The following is a 23,010-nucleotide window of genomic DNA, read 5'->3' as shown; positions in this document are numbered from 1 at the left end:
TTTAAGGATCAGCCTTTATACTAGGTAGCAGCAGTAGCAGCAATGGTCAGTCAAACCTTATTTTCTTTTGCCTTTAACTTTTGAGCCGCCTTAGGTATATGAAAGGGAAAAGTGAAAAGGTTGATAAAGGAAACACCATGCTTTTTAAACACACATTTGGATTCATGTAAATAAAAAAATCTAAGAGATATTTGTCCTGTGAAGCTGTATATACATTTGTTCTGTGTGAATAGCTGCAAAAACATATGTTATTATGCCATTTTCTCTCCAGGTTTAATGTTTATCTTTTATATAGAACATAGGGTATCAGGAAAATACCACATTATGACCAATGGATGGAGCTGATGAGCACAAGAAATGAATACTTTATACTATGATCTTTAGTTCCAACTAGTGTCCATAATGCAGCATTTTGCTGATTCACTATGAATGAAAAACATTTGACCTGGAGGGAAAATAGCCTTATAACATAAATTTTTGCCCCCGTTCACACTTAATGCATCAACATGCAGTTTCACAGGACAAATAGTTTTGTGATTTTTTTATTTTTTTATAAATATACCCCCTAATCTTGATGCCTTTTTTCATGGAAATTAGCATCAACCCCAAGTATTTTCTCCTACAGTATTTGGAAAGGTGCTTCCGGGTAAGAAAGCTTACTGTAATAAAACAAACACATGTGTTTCATGTAATTTTTGTAAAGATAATTCTTCAAATTTTGAAAAGATCCCCTATTCCGAACACCTTTGTATTAAACTTAGTAGAGAACAAATAGCATGCCAGCAGTTAAAGGCCTAGCACTTAAAATGCTTACTAGAAATTACATCTGCAGATACATCTTGTGCTCCATAATAGTTTGTTTATAGGTATACTCCTCATAGATAACCATTTACAGTAGTTGCAGTAATTCATACTCTCTAGATCCAAAATAAAATGTCAGTGTCATGAATAATAATTAGCCATATAATGCCTACTTACAGCTGCTCGGATGGCATGTTTAAGTAGCCTAAAAAGTTTTCTATTGTGGTGACATCTCCACGCTCTCTGAATACAGATGATTGCAACTCCCACTTCCATCCTAGGTACAATAAAAAAAAAAAAAAGTGTAAATTATCTTGGATCTCGTGTAAAAAAAAAAAATATACACAGACTCCTTAGTATTACAACCTATTATGAGCTGAACTTCGGTAAAGGCATTAGAACCAATTTAGCGCATTGCGTGATCTCTGGTAGAGAGGTCAATATTACTGTTGAAGGACAATTGTTGACTGCCCAACGCTGTTCAATAGTTACAATTTGGCAAAGGCCACGTGTGCAATGCCTCAACACTGGTCACATCTAACAGAGATAACAATGAGGGGGATAAATAAATTAGCTTTGTTTCTCTAGTCTAGACAGCCTTCTTTGAATAAAGTCCATTATGTATTACATCACTTAGTATGCCTGGTATTCCTGTTGCCGTGTTCAGGAAATTCCTGTTGAGTACTAGCTATCGCCCAGTAATTTGTTGTGTGGTAATAAGTTGATAAGCAGCAGTTTAAAGCAGGCTGCCGGAGTTAAAGCTGGCCATAGATTGAAGGAAATTTGTAGGGTTCAACAGGGAATGGCTAAATTTCAGTCCATATGTGACTACTCCTGCTCAACAGATGTCGATCTCATTTGTAGTAAAAAAATTCAGGAGAGCGGAGAGTCCCCAGTGTCAGAATGCAATGTCTCAGTTGTGTGGATTGAGGAATCCATCTATGGCCAACTTTAGGAGATAAAATACAGGTCAGCTATAGGTCACATGCTGTTTTCAATACAACTTGGGGGGCAGAATGGCCACATGTCCAAGGTGCAACAGTTCTGTGTAGAGGGTAGGGGTGTGCCGGGAGCTTGAACAGTTTTCTACCCCCTGACTGCAGTGTCACTCCTGTCAGCGGGGCTTTTTTGTGCATCCTCAGTGCAGGAGGAACAGCTGCCATAAAGATGGGCTGTCATGCTGCAGTGCTCCTGCTCTGCAGCATGACAGCCTCCTAGCAGCCTCTTCACTTGCACTGTGAACTAGGTAAGTAGCTGGGGGTGGGTGGAAGAGCTCTGTACAGGGACTGGGGGGAGGAGAAACATTGTGGAGGGGAACTTGAGGTAGAGAGCTTTGTGTTGGGGGGGGGGGGGGGGGATGATGAGTAGGGATGAGTTCAGGTGTTGTTGGACAGAAGTTAGAACCAACCTGAGCTATCCCACTGGGAAGCTGCCAGTGGCAATTATAGGTGGTAGAGGCATTTAATGCATGTATATATACGACTGCGGGGCAGGGAATGCCCCCACCGCTTTTGATTGGCTGTCGACGCTGACCACTTTCCTGGGGGATAGCTTATTCGGATTCTGACTTGTTTTCAAACACGCCTGAGGTAATCTCTAGTGGTTAAGGGGGGGGGGGGGGGAGGTGGGCTTGAGGGAAGAGATCTGTACTGGAAAAGTGGGGGATGGGAGTGGAGCTTTGTATTGGTGTTTTTTCCACTGACATTACCACCGCAGGGACATTTTTTAATTTCAGTCACACCACCAACCCAAGGGCATTCTTTCTTCTCAGTGACGCCACCAAAACAGGAAAAATATTTCCTTCCAGTGGCACCACCAGCTCATTGTGTGATTAGTGGGTAGTTGTGAACGCTTGGGGGAGCACAGGTTTCCATATTTGCCCTGAGCAATACAGTGAATAATCTCAGAAGCATCTCAAACTTATGTCAGCAACAGGATTGCTAACAGGCCACTTAACTTTTTGCCATAGATTTGCTTCCTTGTTGACCAGACCAGTAAGGTGCCTTTCCTTCACTGCACCCTACCCAGGAAGTGAGATTCTGCAACATTCTAAACGAGTAAGGGTGCGACTCTTGACTCTTTAGAGTAAATGGAAGCGTCCCCTCTACCATTCTGCCACCTCCAGAAGCAGAATCACCCATCGGACATGACCCTAAGGGTTGATCATTTGTTCATTCATTTATGGACATCAAGATGTGCAGGAACTATGACAAGGGATCTCACCACCGGACACAAGAGATTTGAGGGTACGGCAACACTGGCAATTAAATTTGCTTCTTATTGGCATAGCCTCACTTCCAGCACACTTTATGTGCTGCTAACAGATGATGGCCAGTAGTAGTAAAGCTCTCACCAGTAAATAGGATTAATCACCATTGTAACCTATGGTATTTAAAGCAGGAAACCCCGGAGAGGTGGAAATCGAGCGAACATAATGGAAGAGGTCAAAGATCCCCAATGTGCACTACACCCTTTTTTCCTTTTTTTAAAGCGATAACTTTGCAGAAATTAAGAAAGGCTTGAAGATTTCAGGGGTCAGTACCGATTAAACAAAAGCTCAGGGGGCCAATAGTATGTAACACAGAATGCAGCGGTCAGGATTAAGTAATGAAGAGCTCAGAGATCAGTTGTATGCAGTGCAGACTGCAGAGATCAGGAGTAATGCAGAGGTAGTATGTAACACACAGTACAAGTGTCAGGAGTAAGTAATGCAGAGTTCAGGCGTTTGTAGTATGTAACAAAGTGCAGGTGTCACAAGTATGTAACACAGACCAAAGGGCTCAGGAGTATGTAACAGAGTTCAGGGGTCAAAAGTATGTAATGCAGAGTGCAGGGATCAGTAGAATATAATGCAGAGTGCAGCGGTCAGGAGCAACACAGAGTTCAGGGGGAGGTAAGATGTGATGCACAGTGCAGGGATCGGTAGTATGTAACAAAGAGGTCAGGAATAAATAATGCAGAGTGCAGTGGTCAAGAATACATAAAAGCAGAGTGCAGGGTCAGTAGAATGGAACACACATCTTCCCCCTTAGATAAAATAGCCCCCAGCACAAATTCCGCCTTGGTTCCGTTTTTTAAATGTACTCATATCTCAGATGCAGCAGCATCCAGCAGAGTGAGGGAAATCCCCCCCCCCCAGTTCTCCTCTTGGCTATATCATATGACACGTCAGAGCAAAAGAAAAGCTAGGAACTTCCCTTGGTTCTGCAATTCTTATTGCTACTATATCTGATGCAATGCTAACGACCATTGTATCGAAAGTCTGAGAGGCAGTGGGAGGAGCTAGAGCTGGGGGCATGGCAAGCTCATAAAATACCAATTGCATGGCCACGATCCATACTGTTTTTTTTATCATATATGGTAATATATGCAAGTAATGCATTTTGATGTTGTTGTTGTTTTTTTACGTACTGTTGCATGCCATTAACACTTACATATTTGTTATCTTTGATTGATTTGTTTTGTCATCATTTCTTGTTGCTGGTAGCGATTCTATAGAGGCACTTGTAGGAAGACTGATAGAGATGGATGTTCCTGACATACCAGATACATTCATGACCCTGAAACAAAAATGTAAAAACACAAAAATGTCAGTTGAGAACATAACATACAATAAATGTATTTAGAATGTATACCATGCAAAAAGATGCTTGAGAAATACATCCAATCGATCAGTTACCTGATGCAAGGATGGACTCTGCTGGGGGAACCTGATGCAAGGACGGACTCTGCTGGGGACACCTGATCCAAGGATGGACTCTGCTGGGGGCACCTGATGCACCTGAGGCAAGGATGGACTCTGCTGGGGGCACCTGATGCAAGGACAGACTCTGCTGGGGACACCTGATGCAAGGACGGACTCCGCTGGGGACACCTGATGCAAGGACGGACTCTGCTGGGGACACCAGATGCAGGGACAAACTCTGCTGGGGACACCAGATGCAGGGACGAACTCTGCTGGTGGCAGGTGACGTGGCAGGTGACACGCTCAGAGATCCCACTGATTCAGCATTATGGTGAGTTGAATGATTTAATTTTATATTACAATGTAATAATAGAATTAATGCACTTCAATCATCCTGACACCATAACAACCATGGTGCCGGGATGACTGAAGCGCTAACACCAGGTGTTTGGAGTATCTTTATCTGCTGATTGTTAAACTTTCTAGAACAGTGTTCATCAACCCTGTCCTCAGGGCCCACTAACAGGCCAGGTTTGCAAGATAACTGAAATACATCACAGGTGATATCATTTACTGCTCAGTGATTGCAGTATTCTAGTCTGCATCTGCCCAAGGTAATATATAAAACCTGGCCTGTTAGTGGGCCCTGAGGACAGGGTTGATGACCACTGTTCTAGAATACACATATTTCTAGTGAATGAATGAAATACTTGTATAGCGCACAATGTGAACTGAATCGCCTCAAGGCGTTGTGTAGCATCTTGGGCTGCTGTCCCTCTATCCCTCATTCATCTCAGACTCTAACCACACCCCTTCGAGCCACGCCCATTTAAGCAACACCCACTATTCCATATAAACCACACCCATTTTCACCACAACGCACAAAGCCACTCCTACAAATGCATGCCCCGCCTCCTAATTATTATACAACTCAGCCCACAGCCAAAAAAAGTGTCCCGATTTTTTTTTTTTTACAATGTTGACAACTATGCTACCACCAGGTATGTAACACAATGGACTGCCTGATTGGTTACAGATTGATTGGAAAGTTAAGTAGTTCTCTATACGTTTTTGGAGAATGAAGTTGATTGTACATAAACTATACTAATCATCTCTCTTTTCCCAGTAGCACAATAATCCTGCTGTGATTAGACTTCCTATTATCTATCCGATTTATGACCCTGATCTGACGATTACACGATTACCAGTTTATAAAAACTCGCGTCTGCAGTTACCATGGTAACGCCCCCCTCCTCCTCCCCCCTCCCGGCCAGGGATTCCAAACCAGTCTCCCACCTTAGCAATGATTGCCTATCCTGGTATCCTTCCGCCTCCTCCACAGCCTGTCGGTGTTTACACTTTCCCCCTTCCCACACCTTCTCACCCGAAGCTCCGTAGTCCTCGCCGTAGAAGCGCCTGAGATTTGTCCCATGTGGGTCTCCGTAGTGTGGCGTTTCTGGGAGGACGCGTTGCTAGGGCCTTTACTGTTGCTAAGGTGAGCGCGGCCTAGTTTCCTCCCGCAGCCCGGGTCTCACCTCCGCTGTCATGTTCAAGGTGAGGAATGAGAGTGTGGAATGGAGGAGGGTGTGGGCACGGCATGCCGAGTGCTGCTGATTCTGTATGTTATAATGGGCGGGAGGCCGTGTGAGGAGAGGGGTCAGGCCTGAATTCTCCTCACGTGGGTCAGTGTGACCGCTGTGTACCAGGCGGGGAATCCCAGCTACTGCTCTGAGGAGATGGACTTCTCTAATAAAGCATTTAATTGGCTGCAAGACATTCTATATGTTCTAATGGAGAGCTGCAAAACGCTCCAGAGAACTGTATTGTCTCAGTGACTGAAGCTGAGAGGTCAGCTTGTATTGGTTGAGAGGTCAGCTTGTATTGGCTGAGAGAAGCCCTAAGCCGCCTGTATACTGGGCAGCGATGGCCGCAGTCACGCCAGAATGCGGGGGAACGCATTTCCCGCGTGCGTTTTCACATATAAATTGCGCCTAAGCAGCTCATTCACTTGAATTGGCTGCCCTGCACGCAAAAAAACGCTCCAGAACCTTTTTCGGTCACGAAGTGCCGTTTTTGTTTATTCAGTGCGCATTTTGGTCACGCAACAAACATGCGGCGGAACGCGAGTCCACTACCCGCGCTCGGGGTGTCATTAATAATGTCACTGCAAGCACGAGTCGCGACTGCAGCGCGTTTCTAAAATGCATGTCAAAACACACCTTACGCGTTTAGTAAAATATGAAGGTAGCCTAATGGCAGCCATTAGGGATGAGCTCAGGTGTGTTCGCATGCTCCACGTGCAGAGCCCGCCAGGAAGTCGCAGATATGCGCTAATCACAGGCAGTGAGACATTTCCTGATCTCTGCAGCTGCGCATCAGGGAAATGTCCTGCTGCCTGTGATTAGCGCAGCGCTGTGCCAACTTCCTGGCGGGCTCTGCACGTGGACCATGCAAACACGCCTGAGCTCATCCTTACCGTCCATACACGGTTTGAATTGTTGAAAGAATTTTCTTTCGGAAATCGTATGTAAGAATTTTCGTACGAATTTTGCAACCATTAGTGGGCTGCAGCAACAGCCGATTTTCGTGCGGAAATCAAATTTTAGGAATCGGACATGTTGGAAATTTTTTGAAAAACGATTTTCTAATCAATGATGGGAGAATCGTGCGAGAAATGTAATAAGAAAAGAAAATTTCCGGACAGAAAAGAAGATTCCCGGCCGCCAAAAATTCTTTTCCGTAGCAACAGGAGGTGAAATTGAAGGCTTGGCCGGCGGAATTTTGAAAATCAATGGTGGCGCCAGCGCATCACATAAAAACAAACAAACTTTCTGATTTTGAAAAGAAAATGTGTTCGAAATTCGACCATGGATGGGCTGCATAAAGAGCATTTTACGCTTTTGTTTCTGAAGGGCCGGTTCACACTGATGCGATGGAGGAACCCTGCGAATCCACTGCATGTTTCCCGGCGGCAGTTCACACTGCCCTATGCGAACTGCTGGGAGTGTCAGGTAAAAGTTAATGACGCCTCCAAATCGCCTCGTATATCGCAGTGCGATCTGCACCCTCGGACAGGAATCATGCGATCCGATTCTGCTACAGACAAAAAAAGGGGGGGGATCTCTGACATCGCACCAGTGTGAACCGGCACTAAACGCCCCTTCGTGTTAGCTTTTGCATCCATGCGAGCGTTGGTGTTTCCAAAAACCATCACTTCAGGAGTGCAGTGTTTCAGTGGAAAAAAAAATTAAAAATGTCCGACTCACCTAATTGCAAGGCGCATTTAGCGCTTGAGCATTCATTCTTTTCAATGGCCGGAAATATTTAATATTCTGGCCAGTTACATAGTCGGTAAGGTTGAAAAAAGACACCAGTCCAACCTGTGGTGTGTGTATGTCAATAGCACATCGTATACCCTTGTATGCTTCGATCATTCAAAAGGAACTGCAGTCTGCTCACATAATTTTGTAATAAAAACATCTTTGCCATTTTGAAGCTTCTCTCCAGCCACTTTGCATATTTTATATATACTGTGATTCTGTACTTGCCAAATATGCTGCAGAAATCTCCCTCCACTGAGTCTGGCTGCAGCCATTTTAACTGTGGTCAACTGAAGCTGCTGCCTGTTTACTTCCTGGATTTACAGACAGAGGCACACCTCCAACTCTTCAGCTTTCATTGGCCCTCTTATGACTCACCCCCCCCCTTCCTTCCTGGCAAAACTCATCAAATTTATTAGATTAAAAAAGTAGCGGAAGTTCCACTTTAAGGTGCCCGTCTAATTGTTTTTTTTTTAAAGCAGACCACTTTTTTCATCTTTCCATCTATTAAATCTTCAGCCCTTTTTTGTTTTAACTTTGGACAGTAAAACATTTTTTTTTTTCTGCCAGTAAATAGCTTACACATCCCACTTACTGTTTATTGCCTGGTCATTAGCCTAGACTTATGACATCATGCACAGCTCGCTCTCTCTCTCCTGAGAGTTTACCAGGCAGGGTGGGGAGGATGTGTCATAAGAGAGCCAATGAAAGCTGCAGAGCTGGAGGTGTGCCTCTATAAATCCAGGAAGTGAACAGGCAGCAGCTTCAGCTGCCCACAGTTAAAATGGATGCAGCCGGACTCAATGGAGGGAGATTTCTGCAGCATATTTGGCAAGTACAGAATCCCAGTATATATAAAATAACATGCAAAGTGGTTGGAAAGAAGCTTCAGAATGGCAAAGATGTTTTTATTACAAGTTATGTGAGCAGACTGCAGTTCCTCTTTAACCACTTAACAACCGGCCCATAGCCGAATGACGGCTACAGGGCGGTTGCTTAACTCTGGGAGGCCGCCATATGACGTCCTAACAGAATTCTGCTCTCGCGCGCCCCCTGGGGCACAGACTCTAGAGCATTCGTGACCACCACGTGATTGCTCCATCAAATGATGAAGCGATCACTTGTAAACAAACCGATCGGTACAGTGGAGGGGAGAGATCAGTGTCAGCCGCGCTGTGGGCTGGATCTGCAGTGCCCACAGTGCTGCTCACCAACAATTAACCCCTCAATGCCCTGCCAATACTCTGCATTACCCAGCAATGCCCTGCCAATACTCTGCAATACCCAGCAATGCCCTGCCAATACTCTGCAATACCCAGCAATGCCCTGCCAATACTCTGCAATACCCAGCAATGCCCTGCCAATACTCTGCAATGCCCTGCCAATACTCTGCGATGCCATGCCAATACTCTGCAATACCCAGCAATGCCCTACCAATACTCTGTGATGCCCTGACAATACTCTGCTATACCCAGCAATGCCCTGCCAATACTCTGCAATACCCAGCATTACTCTGCAATAGCCTGCCAATACTCTGCCATAAATTGCCATACTCAGTGATACTCTGCAATACCCAGCCATACTCTGTGATACCCAGCCATACTCGGCCATGCTCAGTCATACTCTGTGATACCCTGCAATACCCAGCCATACTCGGTGATACCCAGCCATACTCGGCCATGCTTGGCTGTACTCGGCCTCTGTATGTGGCCAGGCTGTGGAAGTCTCACACATGTGGTATCGCCGTACTCAGGAGGAGTAGGAGAATCTATTTTGGGGTGTCATTTTTGGTATATACATGCTATGTGTTAGAAATATTTTATAAATGGACAACTTTGTGTTAAAAAAAAAAATGCATTTTAACCACTTCCCTCCCGCCGGCTGTCATATGATGTCCTTGAGTTTGTGCAGGGATATCTGAATGATAGGTGTAGCTACAGGCATCATTCAGATATCAGCTTTTTCAGCTGGCGATTCCCTACACCATAAGAATGATTATAGTGGCTGTTTGTCTGCTTGATCGTTCTTGCAGGAGGCAAGAGGGGACATCCCCCCCCCCCCCCCTGCTTCTACTGACTCGCCAATACGATCAAAGCCAGAATCTTTTTTTTTTTTTTTTTTTTTTATTATTTCAGGCTTTTCCCAGCCTAGTGGTGAGATGCGGGGTCTTATTGACCCCATATCTCACTGTAAAAAGGACCTGTCATGCCATATTCCTATTACAGGGGATGTTTACATTCCTTGTAATAGGAATAAAAGTGATCAAAAAATTTATTTTTGGGGAAAAAAATGTCAAACTAAAATAAATAAAGTAAAATGAACAATAAAAAATAAAATAAAAATTTAAAGCGCCCCTGTCCCCATGTGCTCGCATGCAGAAGCGAATGCATACGTAAGTCCTGCCCACATATGAAAACGGTGTTCAAACCACATGTGAGGTATCGCTGCGAACGTTACAGCGAGAGCAATACTTTTGGCTCTAGACTTCCTCTGTAACTCAAAACATATAACCAGTAAAAAAAATGTAAGCATCGCCTATGTGGATTTTTAAGTAGCGACGCTTGGCGCCATTCCACGAGCCTGTGCAATTTTGAAGGGTGACATGTTAGGTATCTATTTACTCAGCATAACTTAAAAAAACTCATCATGCCTCAATACCTTGGAATGTCTTTTTTCCAAAAAGGGGTCATTTGGGGGGTATTTGTACTTTTCTGGCATGTTATGGTCTCAAGAAATGAGATAGGCCGTCAGTCCTTCAGGTGTGATCAATTTTCAGATATTGGCACCACAGCTTGTGGACTCTATAACTTTCACAAAGACCAAATAATATCCACCAATTTGTACTTATTTTTTACCAAAGATATATAGTAGTATAAATTTTGGCCAAAATTTATGAAGCAAAATTACTAATCTGCTTAATTTTAAAATGGAAACGAAGAAAAATATTTTTTTTTACAGAATTTTCGGTCTTTTTTTCTTTTATAGCACAAAAAATACAAAAACCCAGCGGTGATTAAATACCACCAAAAGAAAGCTCCATTTGTGTGAAAAAAGGACAAAAATTTCATATAGGTACAGTGTTGCATGACTGAGTAATTGTCATTCAAAATGTGAGAGCACCGAAAGCTGAAAATTGGTCTGGTTATTAAGGGTGTTTAATTGCCCAGCGGTCAAGTGGTTAAACTATCAACACTCCCTCCTGATATCACTGCTTGTGAGAGAATTCCACATCCTTACCGCTCTGACAGCAAAGAACTCTCCACGTAATTTAAGGTTATAAATCCAGATACAGTTTGTAAGGGCGTTCTGAACTTCAGGACCAAGCAAAAACAGATGTCTTTATGAACCAGAAAGTCTATAATAGGGTATCTTCCCCACTTAGGGCTGCACTTATGGAGAGAAGCAATCTCTGAATAGGAAACAGAAAAACAAAGAAAAGGCGTCTCTAAGTGTAGAATTAAAAGCTGTTTAATTTCCCCAAAAAGGGCTAAAAAACACTCACAAGATAAGTAGACTGGCAGAGCATATCATTAATATCCATGTAGGTGGTCCGGCATGAAGGCAGTGGTCACTGGCTTATATAAGTTCTTTAGGCTGTGTGTGTCCAGTTGCGGGGGGGGGGTCCCGAGGATGCCAACGGGAAAACCAGCAGGGAGCTCCAAGAGAACTGACAGGCCAGCCCGCAATCACAGTCACAAAACAGGAGAACCGCCGATCCCGGAAGTGACGTCAGCGGCAGGAGACAATAACCAGCAACCAGCATGGACCAAAAACAGGAAGCAGTCATCAAAGAGGGACGCGTTTCAGAACATCTCATTGGTTCCTTTATCAACCTGATGACTGTATGGGACTAATTTATACTACATGGGCGGACCTTAGGGGCGGGGAATATGTAAATTGTGCGTTATCACAATATAAAAGGTATAGGACAGGAAGAGTAACAGAAATAAAATCCCTAAACAAACAAAAAACATTATATGATTTCATACAGAACAACCACCAATGAGCGACGTTTAACCACTTCAACCTGGGACCATTTTGCTGGTCAAAGACCAGACCACTTTTTGCGATTCGGCACTGCTTCGCTTTAACTGACAATTGCGCGGTCATGCGATGTGGCTCCCAAACAAAATTTACTTCCTTTTTTTTTTCCACACAAAGAGAGCTTTCTTTTGGTGGTATTTGATCACCCCTGCGGTTTTTATTTTTTGCGCTAAAAACAAAAATAGAGTGACAATTTTGAAAAAAACGCATTTTTTACTTTTTGTTATAATATCCCCCAAAAATTATTTAAAAAAACACATTTTTTTTTCCCTCAGTTTAGGCCGATGCGTATTCTTCTACATATTTTTGGTAAAAAAATCGCAATAAGCGCTTGATTGGTTTGCGCAAAAGTTATAGCATTTACAATATAGGGGATAGATTTATGGCATTTTTATAAATTTTTTATTTTTTTACTAGTAATGGCGGCGATCAGCGATTTTTTTTTATTTTTTTTTATTTTTATTTTTTTTTATTGTGACTGCGACATTATGGCGGACACATCGGACATTTTTGACACATTTTTGGGACCATTGTCATTTATACAGCAATTACTGCTATATAAATGCAGTGATTCCTGTGTAAATGACACTGGCAGTGAAGGGGTTAACCAGTGGGTGGCAGTGTAGGAGTTAAGTGTTCCTAGGGGTGTGTTACTAACTGTTGGGGGCTGGGCTTTAATTTAGTGAACACTGATCTCTGCTCCAATCACATGGAGCAGAGATCAGCGTCACTAGTTGCTAGGCAGAACGGGGAGATGCTGTTTACAACAGCATCTCCTCGTTCTGCCGCCCCGTGAGACGATCGCGGGTATGCCCGCGGCTGGACTCGGGTCCCGACCAGCACGCGAGCATGATGACAGGGCAGCAAATTTAAAGGGACGTACAGGTACTCCCATTTGCCTGCCCATGCCATTTTGCCAACATACATTGGCGTGCGCTGGTCGGGAATCTGTGAAAAATAAAATGAAAATGAGAATCGATATTTTTACAGTCTTCAATAATTCTTAAGACTAGGCATAATAATAATAAAAAAAAAAAAATATATATATATATATATATATATATATATATATATATATATATATATATATATATATATATATATGAGAGAGAGAGACTGGAGGGGGAATAAAGGGGCAAAGAGAATTTTTTTTAAAAAATATTAAAAAAAATTATATATCTAAAGCAAAAAATATGTATAAATATATTTAAAAATATATATCAAAATTGTTAAAATTATTTAAAAATATTTAACATATTTTAAAATAATATACTAAAATTATATACTAATAAAAAATCCTGTACAAATATATTAGCAAAGGAGTAATCTAGAGAATGGCACTAGTTTCAAAGTCTTGGTTCAACTTTCCAGGGGCAAGAACATTTAAAGTAAAAATCCAAAACATTTCTCTATGACAGAGTTTTCTGAAAGGTTCGGCTGAGGGGAGGTTCTTTGGCATTGTTTCGATGACCCAGACCCTTAAACCATCTGTAGATTTTTGATGGTACTTGAGGAAATGCCTAGGAACACTAAGATTATCGAATCCACCGGGGATGAAACGGCGATGCTCGATGCTGTAATTAAGTGTTCTTGCATAGCAAGAGCACTTATTGTTATCTCACATATATATTATTATAGCCAAATTTACCACCCTAACTCCTCCCACAGCTTTACAAGCGGATTGTTCCTGATTGGTGTGCTATTACTTTGTGGAACGTTTTGCCGAATGGTTCACAAAATATCGTCATTTTTGCTGCGAAATTTGTCCCATAGAAATGAATGGAGAAATGTTCAAAACTAGAGTGGGAGGGGACAAAAGCTCTGAGGGGAATTATAGCTCCTCCCACACAGCTCTGAGGGGAATTATAGCTCCTCCCACACAGCTCTGAGGGGAATTATAGCTCCTCCCACTCAGCTCTGAGGGGAATTATAGCTCCTCCCACTCAGCTCTGAGGGGAATTATAGCTCCTCCCACTCAGCTCTGAGGGGAATTATAGGTAGTCCCGCATAGCTCTGAGGAGAATTTTATAGCTAGTCCCACACAGCTCTGAGGGGAATTATAGCTCCTCCCACACAGCTCTGAGGGGAATTATAGCTCCTCCCACACAGCTCTGAGGGGAATTATAGCTCCTCCCACACAGCTCTAAAGGGAATTATAGCTCCTCCCACACAGCTCTGAGGGGAATTCTTGCTCCTCACACAGCTCTGAGGAGAATTATAGCTCCTCCCACATAGCTCTGAGGAGAATTATAGCGGGAATTATAGCTCCTCCTACACAGCTCTGAGGAGAACTCTAGCTCCTCCCACACAGCTCTGAGGGGAATTATAGCTCCTCCCACACAGCTCTGAAGGGAATTATAGCTCCTCCCACACAGCTCTGAGGAGAATTATAGGTAGTACCATACAGCTCTAAGGGGAATTATAGCTCCTCCCACACAGCTCTGAGGAGAATTATAGCTCCTCCCACACAGCTCTGAGGGGAATTATAGCTCCTCCCACACAGCTCTGAGAATTATAGCTCCTCCCACACAGCTCTGAGGAGAATTATAGCTAATTGGCCCTGTTTTTTTTTTAATTCATTAAATAGTTTTTTTTTCCAAAATGTTTGTGAGTAATTTTCTAGCAAAAATAAGATTTCTACATGTAGGAGAGGCATGCCAGAATTGGCCTGAAATGGAAGTGGTTAACATAAATTGGATATTAAAAGTCTACACACCCCTGTTAAAATGTTAGGTTTCTGTGATGTAAAAAAATGAGACCAATATAAATAATTTCAGAACTTTTTCCACCTTTTAACGTGACCTCTATAATCTGTACAACTCAATTGAAAAATAAACTGAAATCTTTTAGGGGAGGGAAGTATAAATAAAATAATGTGGTTGCATAAGTGTGCACACCCTCCTATAACTGGGGATGTAGCTGTGTTCAGAATAAAGCAATCCCATTCAAACTATATTAAATAGGAGTCAGTACACACCTGCCATCATTTTAAAGTGCCTCTGATTAACCCCAAATATAGTTGAGCTGTTCTAGTAGGTCTTTCCTGACTTTTTCTTAGTCACATCCTGCAGCAAAAGCTATGGTCCGCAGAGAGCTTCCAAAACATCAGAGGCATCTCATTGTTAAATGATATCAATCGGGAGAAGGGTACAAAAGAATTTCCACGGCATTAGATATACCATGAAACACAGTGAAGACAGTCTTTATCAAGTGGAGAAAATATGGCACAACAGTGACAGTACCAAGAACTGGACATCCCTCCAAAGACTAGAAGAAAACTGGTCAGGGAATCTGCCAAGAGGTCTACAGCAACATTAAAGAAGCTGCAGGAATATCTGGCAAGTACTAGCTTTGTAGTACATGTGACAACAATCCTCTGTGTTCTTCATATATCTGGGCTATGGGAAGAGTTTCAAGACAGAAGCCTTTTCTTACAAAGAAAAACATCAGAGCCCGGCTATATTTTGCAAAAACACACCTGAAGTCTCCCAAAAGCATGTGGGGAAATGTTTTATGGTCTGTTGAAACCAATGTTTAACTTTTTGGTCATAATTTCAAAAGATAGGTTTGGCAGAAAAACAACACTGCACATCACCAAAAGAACACCATACCCACAGTGAAGCATGGTGGTGGCAGCATCTTTCTTTTGGGGCTGTTTTTCTTCAGCTGGAACAAGGGCCTTAGTCAAGGTAGAGGGGATTATGAACAGTTCCAAATACCAGTCAATATTGGCACAAAACCTTCAGGCTTCTGCTAGAATGCAGAACATGAAGAGGAACTTCTTCTTTCAGCATGACAACGACCCAAAGCGTACATCCAAATCAACAAAGGAATGGCTTCACCAGAAGAAGATTAAAGTTTTGGAATGGCCCAGCCAGAGCCCAGACCTGAATCCGATTGAAAATCTGTGGGGTGATCTGAAGAGGGCTGTGCACAGGAGATGCCCTCGCAATCTGACAGATTTGGAGTGTTTTTGCAAGGAAGGGTGGGCAAATATTGCCAAGTCAAGATGTGCCATGCTGATGGACTCCTACCCAAAAAATTATGCTGTAATAAAATAAAAAGTTGCTTCAACAAAGTATTAGTTTAAGAGTGTGCACACTTATGCAACCATATTATTTTATTTTTTGATTTTTTTTACTTCCCTCCCCTAAAAGATTTCAGTTTATTTTTCAATTGAGTTGTACAGTTTATAGGTCACGTTAACGGTGGAAAAAGTTCTGAAATGATTTATCTTTGTCTTTGTTTTCCACTGTATACCTGTGATTGAAATCTGCCTTTAAACTCCACTGAAAAACTGTGTGCGTGGACACATTGGGGGTTATTTGCAAAAGGCAAATCCACTTGAAAGTGCACTTGGAAGTGCAGTCGCTCTAAATCTAAGAGTGGAAGCTCTGCTGATTTTATCATCCAATCATGAGCAAGCTAGAATGCTGTTTATTTTCCTTGCATATCCCCCTCGGATCTACAGCGACTTTACTTTCAAGGGCACTTGCAGTGCAAAGTGGATTTTCCTTTAGTAAATAACCCCCAGAGTCTTTTATTGTGGTGCATTGAGCTAAAATGCCCATTTAGAAGCAGCAGTGTGCAAGAGGCCAATTTTCCCAAGTGTGCATCGAATAAATTACTTGGCTTCAAGACTGCAAGGTTTTTATGCTGGTCCCATAGAACGCTGCTTTTTTTTTTGTTTTATATATTTTAGTGTTTATAGAATTGTTGCTTATAGCAGTAGAAAACATTTGTGGCGATAAAGCTGCCTGTACAGTGAGATTTTATTGTACGGTCACCAGAGGGCGCCAGAGTACTTTTGGAAGAATAATATATCCAGTCTGAAATCAGCCACTTTTACAATTAGGTAGAGTTTATCATTCAGATTCGTTTGAGTTGTGGAACTGCTATACAAAGCCAGATGGAATTATCATAAAATAAAATAAAAATTGGGGTATTAATACCCAAATTAAAATGTAACTTTTTTTTCAAACTTTTCTTTAGTTTATAATTAAAGGCAAAACTTTATTTTTTTTCAATTTTGGATAGAGTGGAGAAGGATTAGAACACCTGCCAGTTTTTATTGCTGTCTGTGCCCCCAAAATATGGAAATTCACCCTTTTTTATATTTGTCCTTTTTACCATTATCATTGAAAGTAATAAAAGGCAAATCTATCAATGGGGGCACTAGTACTGGTGACCTGGGATTCCCTTCATTTGCAGGGATTTCCTCTCACTTCCCATTTGGCTATGGGACAAGAAGTGAAGGGAAATCTCTGAAATGGGACACAGATGGCAAAAAAAAAAAAAAAAATCTGACAGGGGTTATAACCCTTTCTTACTCCAAAATGAAAAACAAGTTTTGCCTATAGTTTTACTTTAATTTCATTCAAACTTTTAAGACTTAACTGATATTGTTTTAGATGAACCTCCCACAAAGCACAATGTATTGTATATCAAATTAATTTCCTGTTCCTCTTAAATCTCCAGCACACACTGGGGCAAGGCTAAAACCTCTCTTGACTTGGAGGTTATCAACAGTAACAACGCTTGAGCTGATATTTAGCCCCCGTTCACGCTAGTGCAATTTTTTTTTATTTTTTGTTTTATATGCATTTTCTGTCGCACTGCAATGCATCACAATAAAAACCAATAAAAATCTATTTTTTCTCCAGCTTCTTTCGGAGCGCATGAAAATGGCATTTTTGGTGCATCACTGCTGCTTATTTTTTTTATTTATTTATTTTTGCTTAACCGACCAACTGTTGTCATTATACTGTGGCAAGTTGGCACGGCTGCGCAAATCTCCATAGGTGTACGTGGACCGTTTTAAAGTGGTTGTAAACCCTTTACAACCACTTTTTGCTACAGGTAAGCCTATAATGAGGCTTACCTGTAGCTACCCTGCATAACTCCTAAAGCTGCACAGTTTAGGAGATATCCGCTGTATCTGCATGTGCCGGCACATACTTGCCGTTGCTTCAGTTAGTGTGCCGTTACCGGCGGCTCCCGCACACATGCACGGGAGTGACCTGGAACTAACTCCCGGAACGATGTTGCCGGGGATATGAGGACTTCTGCGGGAGCTTCGATCTAAGGTAAGTAATTCATATTGAGCTAGTATGCAATGCATACTAGCTCATTAAGCCTTTGTCTTGCCCAAGCCGATGCGTGTGGCCTGCGGCCGCAATGTCTGCTGGCCGCCCACAATTGCTCCACAGAGAGCCAGAACGAGGATCTGTCAATGTAAACTAACAGATCCCTGTTCTGACAGGGAAGTAGAGAGATATTGTCTATTCCTAGTAATCAGGGACAGCGATCTCCTCCTACTCCCTCTCAGTCCACTCCCCCCACAGTTAGAGACACTTCCCTAGGGAACACTTAACCCCTTGATCACCCCTAGTGTTATCCCCTTCACTGCCAGTGTCATTTACACAGTAATCAGTAGCTATTTTTAGCTCTGATCACTGTATAAATGTCACTGATCCCCAAAAAAGTGTCAAAAGTGTCCGATCTATCCGCTGATATGTCAGTCCAGTCCAAAAAATGAATTCTAAAAATGCAATAACTATATCCGCTATTTTGTTGACGCTATAACTTTTGCGCAAACCAAGCGCTTATCGCGTTTTTTTTTTTTTTTTTTTTTTTTTTACCCAAAAATATGTAGAATATGTGAAAAAAAAAGATGAAGACATTTTTTGGGATATTTATTATAGAAAATCATACCCAATAAAAATAAATAAATGAATGAAAAACAAATTTCTTCATCAGTTTAGGCCAATATGTATTCTGCTACATGTTTTTGGTTAAAAAAAAAAAAAAAACCCAAATGAGCGTATATTGATTGGTTTGCACAAAAGTTATAGCATCTACAAACTATGGGAATATATAATATATATAATATAATTTTTTTTTTTTAATGGCAGCGATAAGCAACTTTTAGTGGGACTGCGAATTTGCAGCAGACAGTCAAGACACTGATGCTTTTGACCCTTTTTGGGGGACCAGTGATACTAATACAGTGATACTAATACAGTGATCAGTGCTAAAATATATATATATATATATTATATATATATATGCGCTGTCACTGTACTAATGACACTGGCAGGGAACGGGTTAACATCAGGTAACACCAATGTGTGCCTGACCAGTGCTTTACTACTGTGGGGGAGATGCTTGTACTAGAAGGCATGGATCAGTGCCCCTGCTTAGCAGAGACACAGGATTCATGCCTTCTGTAGTAGCAGGATGGCAATCTGCCTTGTTTAAATACCTCCATTCTGCCTGTGTACCGAAACATCGGTGAGTGCCAGTGGACATTGAGTCCGTTGTACCTGCCGATCAGCTCTCTGTGTATCACAGCGGGAGCATGGCGGTGGTGTGCACGCCCCAGACCGGGAAGTGCATAATTTGCTATTATGTATCGCATACTAGCACGTTATTCAATACTTACCTTGGAACAAAGCCTTCCAGCGGTGTGGTGTCACTGCTGAGAGGGCTGACATCCTCTCTTGGGTTTTCGTCCACGTTCGCACGCTCCAGCTATGTGATTGGCTAGAGCTGGGATGACGTTGCACGGGAGCCCTCGGTTCTGGCATGAATTTCTGAAGATCCTGGCAAGGTATGCTGGGCCTTTCAGAACGCATGCACCGGTGATGTAACTGGTTGCATCCAGGGTGATTATCTCCTAAACCGTGTACGTTTAGGAGATATTCATTTTACCTACAGGTAAACCTTATTATAGGCTTACCTGTAGGTAAATATCACCAAGCAGGCTTTACTACCACTTTAATATATGTAACGGCACTAGTGTGAACATAGTCGTAGAGCATTTTCATTAGTTTGTGGATGAGGAGTGGAGCTCCAAGAAAACAAAGCTGTAGTGTGTGCCCGAGACTGAAGGGGATTGTCTGATGCACAAGAAAGGAATTTTAAGTATGAAAGAGGCATTTGTAGGCACCGAATTACCTGTGCACTTAAAGTGGTTCTAAAGGCAGAGGGTTTTTTACCTTATTAATTCTATGCATTAAAGTATAACTAAAGGAAGGGTAAACTTGGTTTTGTATAGACTGGAGAACATCTGTCAGTTTATTGCTGCCTGTGCCCCCCTTAGGGAGATTCACCCTTTCTATTTGTCCTGTTTATCATTATCATTGAAAGTAAAGGGAAAACACAAATTCTGGGGTGTCCCCAGAAAAGTAATAGTGGGGACACTAGTTATGGTGACCTGGGGGTTCCCAAAGAACTCCCTTAACCGCTTAAGGATCGCCTCCTGCACATTTACGTTGGCAGAATGGCATGGCTGGGCACATCAACGTACAGGTACATTGCTCTTTAAAAGCATATTTCTTTGTTTCTGTGACAAAATTATGCAAATTATTATTTTTTTTTCATAAATTTTGGCCACAATTTATACTGCTACATGTCTTTGGTAAAAATAACCCAAATTAGTGGATATTATTTGGTCTTTGTGAAAGTTAGAGAGTCTACAAGCTGTGGTGCAAATTGCACAAAATTGGTCACATCTGATGTACTGGTGGCCTATCTCGCTTCTTGTGACCCGAACAAGCCAGGAAAGTAGAAATACCCCCCAAATGACCCCTTTTTGGAAAGTAGACATTCCAAGGTATTTAGTAAGAGGCATGGTGAGCTTTTGATGTTGTCATTTTTTTCCCACAATTCTTTGCAAAATTAAGATTTTTCATTTTTAAATTTTTTTTCCACAAATTGTCATTGTAATAGGTTATTTCTCTCACATGGCATGTGTATACCACAAATGACACCCCCAAAAAAATTCTGCTACTCCTCCTGAGTATTACAATACTACATGTGTGGGACTTTTTCACAGCCTGGCCACATAGAGAGGCCCAACATGCAGGGAGCGCCATCAGGTGTTCTAGGAGCATAAATTACACATCTAACTGTTGACTACCTATTACACTTTTGAAGGCCCTGGAGCACCAGGACAATGACACGTGACACTGATGACAGATGGCACTGATACATGGCAATGATGACACTTATACGTGGCACTGATGACAGGTGGCACTAATATGTGGCACTAATACGTGGCACTAATACGTGGCACCGATGACGCGTGACACTGATGACAAATGGCACTGATAAGTGGCATTGATGACACGTGACACTGACAACAGATGGCACGTGACACTGACAGGTGGCACCGATGACAAATGGCACTGATGACAGATGGCACTGGGGACAAATGGCACTGACAACAGGTGGCACTGGGGACAGATGGAACTAACAGGTGGCACTGGGGGCAGGTAGCACTGGGGGTAGATGGCACTGGGGCGGATCGCACTTTTTTTTAAATTTATTTTTCCACTTACGGCCGCTGCAGCCGTTCATCTCTCCCCTCTCACACGCTGTCTGTGTGAGGAGGGAGAGCGGCGCTGAGAGATGATCTCATATGTTTACATATGAGATCATCTCCCATTGGACACGCCGATCGTGCGGTAAACGTCTGCTGTGATTGGCCGTTTACAGCGATCTGTGTTTGCCTGTCTCCGGGGGACACGGCAAACACAACTTCCCCGATGCGCGCCCGCGGTGGCGCGCATTGTGGAAGTAAACACCAGGACGTCCAGGGACGGCCTCCCGGACGAAAGCGCCTGCTCTTTAGCCGTCATTCGGGCTATAGGGCGGGCGGGAAGAGGTTAAGAGCTATGGGCCTTTTGACGTCGCTTCCGCCCTGCAATGGTATGGAGCCTGGTGGGGGCCATCTTCCCCTCACTCAGCTCCATACCACACAGGCAGAAAATACAATTGCCTCCGCCACTACTGACAGCTCCGGTAAGCGGCGGAGGGCACCATAGCACGCGGGAGGGGGGCCTCTCCTGCCACCGATAAAAGTGATCTTGAAAATCCACCGCAGAGACCACTTTTATCTGAAAGCTGACTACCCGCTGAAGAAGAGATTACTGGGGATATGGCAGCGAGCTGCTGCCTTATCAACGACATTTCTCTTCAAAATGCCGATGTATAAACGCGGCGGGCGGTCGGTAAGTGGTTAAAACAAGTAATTAATCACCTCTGTAGCTTATAGGCATTGTGGAGAAAAATCATATTCAAAGTTTACAACAAAGGCATGGAAATCTCATCTACTGTATTTCCTGTGAAGTACAGAATCTTATCAGACTGTTAGTATTTTTAATATAAACACACAGCAGGCGTTTACAAGCTGTTGAAGCCATAACACACCACTGCTGAGATCTTTGTGGATACATTACTTCACTCCAAGTCTTGGTACAGATGCATTTAAGCAATAGATTTACTTGAGAAAGCTTCCAAACCTGATAGGTTCACTTCACAACAGTAATGCAACATAATGTAACCTTATCACTCCATTGTACTTTGAAACTGGATTGCAACATATAACAGTTGCTCCTTACACTTTGAGGAATCTAAGTTTTTATAAGAAACTAAAACTACAGTAACTTTTGTGTGACCAGCTGGGATTTTTTATGTCAACTTCCTGCAGTGGTAAGCAATGTTCTCAGATGCACAATCAGCTTGCTTAGTCAAGTAAATTGGTTGCTCAAACTTTAATCACTCCACGTGATCTTATATTGCTAGTTGTATTTTTGTAAGGGGTCTTTTTCACTGTGTGTGTATAAAAACGTATGAAAAAACGCTCAGATTTGATGTGTATTTAAATCAGTTTTAGGTACCTTGATATCAGTTAATATGCATTTTTTCATGCATTTTACCCTATATCCTGTAGCAGCTCGACCTTTTACCTTTTGTTGGTCATGGGTTGTGTTGTTTTTAGGGCAACTTTATCCACATCCAGAAAGAATCAAGTTGTAGAGTAGTTACAGGATACGTTATACAATTAGATCTATTTTATTTGTTCTCTATCAAGAAATGCATTTACAGATCTATACATTTTGTTAAATGATGTATTGGCAAGGTGGATCCTTGGTTATAGATGCATTTAAAAGTTTAGCCTATACAAGGCAGTGTGTGTAGGAAAGGGGGCAGTTTGTACAGGAAGGGGGTGTAGGGTTAAAGGGGGGCAGTGTATACAGGAAGAGCGGTGTAGGGTTAAAGGGGGGGCAGTGTATACAGGAAGGGGGTGTAGGGTTAAAGGGGGGGCAGTGTATACAGGAAGGGGGTGTAGGGTTAAAGGGGGGCAGTGTATAC

At 42.4% G+C, this 23,010-nt stretch overlaps 2 protein-coding genes across 4 annotated transcripts in view; one reads left to right on the top strand and one right to left on the bottom strand.

The window, feature by feature from the left end:
- The window catches only part of LOC143982194 (uncharacterized protein CXorf58-like), a 30,225-nt gene extending 24,192 nt beyond the window's left edge, over positions 1-6,033 (bottom strand). Inside the window, exons 1-3 of one of the 3 annotated variants that reach the window (XM_077480698.1) lie at positions 5,871-6,033; positions 4,236-4,361; positions 979-1,078 (exon numbers count right to left, since the gene is read on the bottom strand). In XM_077480698.1, coding sequence (XP_077336824.1) covers positions 979-1,078; positions 4,236-4,357 — 222 coding nt within the window. In that variant the 5' untranslated portion in view covers positions 4,358-4,361; positions 5,871-6,033. Of the gene's footprint in view, positions 1-978; positions 1,079-4,235; positions 4,362-4,480; positions 4,809-5,782 lie in introns of those variants that run through there. The other 2 variants (XM_077480700.1, XM_077480699.1) reach the window with 2 other exon arrangements.
- Positions 6,017-23,010, top strand: part of APOO (apolipoprotein O) — a 236,529-nt gene continuing 219,535 nt past the window's right edge. The window contains exon 1 of the mRNA XM_077480702.1: positions 6,017-6,040. Coding sequence (XP_077336828.1) covers positions 6,032-6,040 — 9 coding nt within the window. The 5' untranslated portion in view covers positions 6,017-6,031. The remainder of the gene's footprint in view (positions 6,041-23,010) is intronic.

The sequence above is a fragment of the Lithobates pipiens genome, unplaced genomic scaffold (assembly GCF_037356315.1).
Source record: "Lithobates pipiens isolate NorthernLeopardFrog02 unplaced genomic scaffold, aLitPip1_a1.2 Scaffold_16, whole genome shotgun sequence".
Lineage (NCBI taxonomy): Eukaryota > Metazoa > Chordata > Amphibia > Anura > Ranidae > Lithobates > Lithobates pipiens.
The sequence above is the reverse complement of the archived record's forward strand: the minus strand, read 5'-3'. Positions and strand labels throughout refer to the sequence as shown.